Here is a 6900-nt window from a genome sequence, read left to right as displayed (position 1 = left end):
TGCTGTTTCCTTAATGCTTGCTATCGAAAAATTGTATTTTTTTTTTTTTTTTTTTTTTTTTTTGTTGTTGTTGTGATTCTAGGTTGTTTCTCCTTGTTTCCTTTGGCTCGTGGTTTAAGATTAAGGAACTCTTTGAAGATTAAGGTTTCGAATTGTGGTCGCAGAGTCTATTTTTGTTGAGTTCTTGGTATTGCAGGAAATTGCAGCTATAATTGTGGTCGGAGGCTTCAAAAACCTTCACATTGCGTTCAAAATTGTGGTTGTGGGCTGTTGTTTAAAAATCTTGTTTAAGGTTTAAAAGATCTACAGACTCTTTCAAGGTTTCAAAAATGATTTGCAGCTGCAATTGTGCGACAATTTCAAGGCTTATGAGGCCGCATTTGTTGTATTTGTTTTTAGTTTTCGGTAATGTCATGGATTGTGACAAAACCATGACTGTAGTTGCAATTTAGAACCTTGGACTTACGGTTTAGTTTCAATTGAGGAGAGGAACTGGAAAAATAAAAGCATCTTATTTTGAGAAGAGAACTCTTAATTGGAAGGGAAGTATTTGAGGTTCTAATTTTCCCTTCCCTTTAAACCTTTGAAGCAAACAACAAATTTTATTCAAATCCCTCTCTCCTTGTTTTTCTATCTGTGTTGTACGAGGATTGGATCCCATGAACTGTAGTTTAAGTAATTTATGGAGAATGGTTTTAAAATCTAAGGAAAAAAGATAAAAATGCTATCTTTGTATTAATTTCTTGATTGGTAAATTGGAATGAAACTATTGGTGTTTTAAGGAAAAAAGTTAAATACTTCAGTAACCTGTGTTGATCTTTAACCCGAATGTATATTATGCCAACTAATAAATTGAAACTTCAATTTTGATCAGAGAACACCAAAAGTACTAAGAGATTTCTATCTACGTTTTGTCCTTGCCATTATACTTACTTTATCTGTTAATATTGGGTTTTTCGTCAAATTTCCTTTTCAAGTATTTGGTTGAGTTAAATTTTCAAGTATCTCAACTATCCCCATCTTTGGTTAGCAGCAGCACTCAGCAGAGCTCAGCGCTGAAAAACTGGAGGAGCAGGCTTCAGTATTGGAGAAAGAACTGATCTTGAAAGAAAGGGAAACTCTTGATGTGTTGAAAGAATTGGAAAGTACCAAAAAGCTTGTTGAAGAATTGAAATCAAAGATACAGAAAGAGCAGTCTGAAGTGAATTTGAATGTTCAGCTTGGCGAATGTTATAGAAAATCAGCTGTTGAAGAGAATGAAGAAAAGGAAAACCAGATGAGTCAATTGAATGTTCTTCAACCTTCCAGACAAGGTTTTGCTTCCCATCTTCCATCTGTGCCGGGTTTAATATTACAGGAACTGAAGCAGGCCAAGTTGAATTTAACCAGAACTACTGTTGATCTCGCAGATGTCCGAACTTCTGTCGAATCGCTCAATAAGAAGTTAGAGAAGGAAAGAATCTCACTTGAGAAAACACGTGAGAGGTTAGCTCAAAATACTTCAAAAATATCTTCTCTTGAGGAAGAGCTAAACCATACCAGATTAAGGCTGCAAATAGCAAAAGGGGCTGAAATAAAAGATGCTTCAGATGATCCTTCGGTTATTACTAGAGAGCTCCAGAGATTGAGTTCTGAGGCCGAGAACTTCAAAATAATGGGAGAATCTGCAAAAGCAGAAGTTCTGAGAACCATGTCTGAGATTGAACAGACAAAAACAATGATAAGAACTGCTGAAATCAGATTGGTTGCAGCCAGAAAAATGAAAGAAGCTGCTAAAGCAGCAGAAGCTTTTGCCCTTGTAGAAATTAACGCATTATCTAATCATGAAAATGAGAGTTTACCTGGAAATCAGATTACTCTTTCATTTGAAGAGTATACCGCTCTGACATGCAAAGCCCATGATGCAGAGGAACAATCTAGGAAGAGAGTTGCAAATGCAATGCTTGAAGTTGATGAAACAAATTTGTCAAACATGGACATTTTGAAAAGGGTAGAAGAAGCTACAGAGGAAGTTAAAACCAGCAAGAAGGCCCTTGAAGAAGCTCTGGAAAGGGTAGAAGCTGCAAATAGAGACAAGGTAGAGGTTGAAGAGGCTTTAAGGAATTGGCGCTCGGAGGGTCACAAAAGACGCTCTATACAAAACCCCACCAAATTCAAAACCTCTTGTTCCTCTCATCATTGGAGAGATCCTCGGTTACTAGATGTTAATGGGTTGCATCTGGTAAATGATGAAGCAAAACCAGTTCTAAAATCAACCCTATCAATAGGACAAATCCTTAGCAGAAAGCTTCTTCAACCACAAGAGTTTGAAGCTGGAGAAAGAATCTCAATGAAACAGAATGTGTCTTTGGGTCAGATGCTTGGTAAACAAAACATTGATCCACCAATTGACAGACAAATTGAGAAAGGAAGTGGCCGTAAGTTGTTTTCTACCAAGAGAAATAAATTTGGATTTGCACGATTCTCTCATATTTTGTCAAAACAGCAGAAGAACAAGAAGAAGCCAACCCTGAATTTGAGGTGATCCATTGTTTGAACTATTTGCTCAATCTAGCAGTGCCAAAAGCTAGTCTATAGCTGTATCTTTTATCAGTGCTTGTCTGATTCTGTTGTTATGGTTGCTTGAATAGAAATCTTGTATTTTAACTGTTTTTTTAAGGTTGCAATCCTGCTTGTATAATGTATATTGACTTATTATGCTAGTTGTAGAGATGATTCATATATGAATTCATAACCTCTTCTATCGTGGTGTTGTAATTTTTCATTTGCCTAGTGTTCTTTTACTGCTATAATTTGTACACAGTTCTATGAGAAGCTAGAGTAAGAATAATATGAAGCATTTGATTGAAAACGAAATGAGATCAAAGATTGTGAAATGCATGAAGAAAAACTAATGTATACGTGAGTCTTAATCAAAAGTTTTTATAAATTTAGGAACTTTTTCCTTATTAAATTTTTGATGGACTTTTCTGGTCGGAGCTGCAAATTGGAAGTGGAAATTGGGCTCTTAGAGAACTGAATTTCCGAAGTGCACAGTAAACAAACCCATTACAAGAATTATTTTGCCACCGGACCCATTTTGATTTATTTTTTGAAAATGTATTATTTGGGAAATTTTTTCCATATATTATCCTTTGCTATTGTTTATCATTTTTACTTTAATTATGTTACATTGTTCAACCTACTTATCATATTTTAGTTGAAGTGCTTTAGTGAGTACTAGAGTTATAATGGTAAAAAGGGTTAAACATTAGTGAGCTGTGATATTATTTTTGTTCAGAATTGTTGTCATACATTCACTTTAGTTATTTTTCTTTATAAATTTTTATTTTTATTTTTACTTTTATTTTTTTTACCTTGTGATGAACATGCTTTTTTCATTTAATTTGAGGGTAAATTATAATAGTTATTTAAATTAGAATTTATATTTAATAGACGTTAATACCACATAAAAGTAAAACAAAATAATTAATATCTTCTTAGAAGAATATGTAGCAAAACCAATAAATTGTAAACGAAGTTCAATATGTAATATCCCCATTATATATAGAAACTATGTAATAAAGTAGTCAACATTTTAATACAATAAAAGAGTGAGAAGTAGACTTGCAGTTAAAGTGAGAAGAAAGACTATTGGAGTATCAGGACGACCTTCAAGACTGAGCTTCCATGCAAATCATTCTAACATATTAAGGCACCACCATGAATCCTCTCCTTGAGATCACGGAATTACGTCCAATAACCTTACATTTCACTTTCCACACTAAACAAAACTCATACTTTCACATACTTGCAATCTAACCACATCACAACAATCATGCTTTGCATTTAAATCATCATAAATACCTAATTCAAACCAAGCCAAGAGCTAAAGAGTAAACTGGACTCAAAGAATTCGCTCAGTGCACCCTATCCACAAGGCAAGATAGGAGCTTCTCGCATAGTGTTGAGACTGCAAAACCAACGGCAAATGCACCGGTCGCAGCGTAGCAAGTGATAAATATCGTTCTCTCCTAAGGGACTTGTGCAACACATGACAATTCTTCCTTTTATAACTCAATTACACATCAAAGTGCATAAAAACAACACAAGAAACTCTTTTTGGTATTTTATCAAACAATTGGTGTGCAAGGAATTTAACAACATAGTGTATTTACAATTTGTCAAGACTAGAATTCATCCATTTCATTCTCATGCATTCACAAACTTCTCAGTTCCATCAAATAAGTATTCAATTTCAATTCTAGGTTCAATCATATTTCTCAATACATCAAGAACCAAAATTCATGTCATGGGTGATCAAGCCACAACAAGCATTAAGCATAGAAATCATATACTAACATGAATTGGAAAAGCATATATCATTAACATCACAAAATACATAAGAATTCCATGTTTTACAACTAATCTCAACAAATAGGAAAAGCCCTCCATGGAGGAGAACTTAGGGTTCTACAAAATTGAAGAGATAAGGAAGAAATTGAACCAAAAAGAAGATGCAAAGTCTTTCCCAAGGTTCTTAGCAGCTGCTCCATGCTCCATTTGCGCCTCCCCTTCGCATCTCCATCTCCAATTTGTGACCCATCTTCTTCCTCAACCCAAAAGGGGCAAAATCACCATTGAAGAAGCTTGAAGACCCAAGGAGGAGTGGGAGAGCTTCCTAACACCCCAAATAGNCTCCAAGGGCCTCTCCCAATCTCTCTAGGTGAAGAATGAAGTGTAGAAGGAGAAGAATCCCCAAAACTGGCGAGACCCATGTTTAAATAACCCATTTTGACATATCAGCGCAAAGTCGCGCTCAGTGCCCCCCAAAGGGCGCCCGGGCGCCATAAAAAACACAAAACAAGGCATCAAAGGGCGCCCAGCGCCCCCTAGGGGCGCCCGGGCGTGAATTTCTGGCGCTTAGGTGGTATCCCAACAACAGCCCATCGGCAGCATTCCAGAGATATGGCGCTCAAGCGGTAGCCCAGCGGCAGCCCAGCGTCAGCATTCTAAAATTCAAGTTCTTGTAAGCTTCCAAAGGCGTCCAACATGGGTATTTGCTTCAAATTGATCTTTTATCGTCCCAAAACATGTTCCCTTGAGTTCTTGCTTGTTTTCCTCCACTAGAATTGCTTCCTATTCATTTATTTCACAACTCAAACAAAGAGATTAGAGGTAAAAACAAGCATATACTACATAAAACACAAGAAAACTAGAAAACACACTAAACATGAGAATAAAACAAGGTTATAAGCTAGAAAGGAGTTGATTTTGCCACTAAAATGATGCTTAGATGATGGTAAAAATTAGCATTATCACACAGCGCACCCTAATTCGCACAACGAATTAGCTCGCAGGGGTACCAAACCTCAGGTCTCTCGCATAGCGCACCCAGGTCGCTATGCAAGAGCTCAGACAGAGACTAACCCCCCAAACCTTCTCGCTTTGCGCCTATCTCGCTTTTCTAATTAAATTGGCAGTAGCTCAATGTCACCATCAGTTGCATAGCGATAGGATTCACTATGTGAATCAACAGGCAGAGAGCAACACTCTCTGGTCATTCGCACAATGAATGACCCAGAAAGAGAGTACCCTCCAGCAAGGACTCGCTATGCGAGATCATTCGCATAACGAGTCTGCATAATCTGCAGAACGCAAGTTCTGCAGAATTATGCACTCACACACCCCTTACCATTTATAGCCCTTCTCCCCAACTTCTAAGACCTCTAATTCATGACTTAGACCTAATTAAACTTGTTTGAATGGTTTTAAACATTCTTATAGTTATTAAAACCCAAATTTGCCTTTAAAACACTAATTTCCACAACTTAGGGGCTCAAATCCAATTCTACCATTTTTAACCTGTTCTAAACCAATCTTATGTTCCTAACAAGTCACAATTGGTCAATCTTAGCTACCCAACAACCCAGTTGCACTAAAGACCTCAATTGCTCAAATTCACTCCCTAACTTCATCTAAACTGACCCAAAACACTACTAAAACATTTACAATTTCTATCTAATCAACATTACAATAGATTCTTCATCCCAAGCACTTCCAATAGGACTAATTACAACAAAGAGGCACAACCACATTTCAATTCATGGAATCACAACACATTTTCATAGAAAATACATTCAAGTTCACATTACTCAAGTTATTGAACTCAGAAATGAATTAAACAACATACCAATGCAAGGTTTACTACTTTCACACATCATGCAACCAATTTAAAGCTAGAACCTAGCTCCCCTCACCTTAGAGTTGAACTGTCCAGCTCACAAGAATGCCTCAACAGTGCCTGACACAACAAAGACTTAACAAAACCCTACAATCCACCAAAGTGGTGATGGAAGACAACTCTTAGAGCTAGGATTTAATAGAAATTTGAAGAAAAACATTTCTAGTTGCATGCAACCAGTAGAACTGCATGTTCTAGGTTCTAAAACAGTGAAAGAGAAAGGAAGGACTACTTACCAGTTAAAATGAAGAAAGAAGAAAGTGATCGGTTCGAGACAGAGTCTTATACGATGTGGACGCTTGAACACCACCTGATCAACAATACAATCATTCAGTGAGAAGAAGTGATAGAGAGAAGGCAGAGAAGATTGAAGGAACTGAGTTCTAGAGAGAAGTTGGGTGCTTATACTAATGAATTAAGATATATTTAAAAATCCATTTATACTAAAAATAAAATCTGATCCTATTAGTATAATACACATATTCACTCTTTTAACCCATTTTCTAAATTCTTACATTTGAATATATATATATATATACACATATACATATACATATACATATACATATACATATATACATACATACATATATACATACATATACATATATACATACATACATATATACATACATATACATATACATATATACACACATATACACACATATACATAT

At 36.1% G+C, this 6900-nt stretch overlaps 1 protein-coding gene across 3 annotated transcripts in view; it reads left to right on the top strand.

The window, feature by feature from the left end:
• The window catches only part of LOC106758621 (WEB family protein At2g38370), a 3672-nt gene extending 887 nt beyond the window's left edge, over positions 1–2785 (top strand). The window contains exons 2-3 of one of the 3 annotated variants that reach the window (XM_014641555.2): positions 1031–1313; positions 1410–2785. In XM_014641555.2, the coding sequence (XP_014497041.1) occupies positions 1031–1313; positions 1410–2524 (1398 nt within the window). In that variant the 3' untranslated portion in view covers positions 2525–2785. Of the gene's footprint in view, positions 1–1030 lie in introns of all 3 variants that reach the window. The other 2 variants (XM_014641556.2, XM_014641557.2) reach the window with 2 other exon arrangements.
• Positions 2786–6900: the final 4115 nt, after the last annotated feature.

The sequence above is a fragment of the Vigna radiata genome, chromosome 4 (assembly GCF_000741045.1).
Source record: "Vigna radiata var. radiata cultivar VC1973A chromosome 4, Vradiata_ver6, whole genome shotgun sequence".
Taxonomy (NCBI): domain Eukaryota; kingdom Viridiplantae; phylum Streptophyta; class Magnoliopsida; order Fabales; family Fabaceae; genus Vigna; species Vigna radiata.
This window is presented reverse-complemented; position numbering and strand designations above follow the sequence as displayed.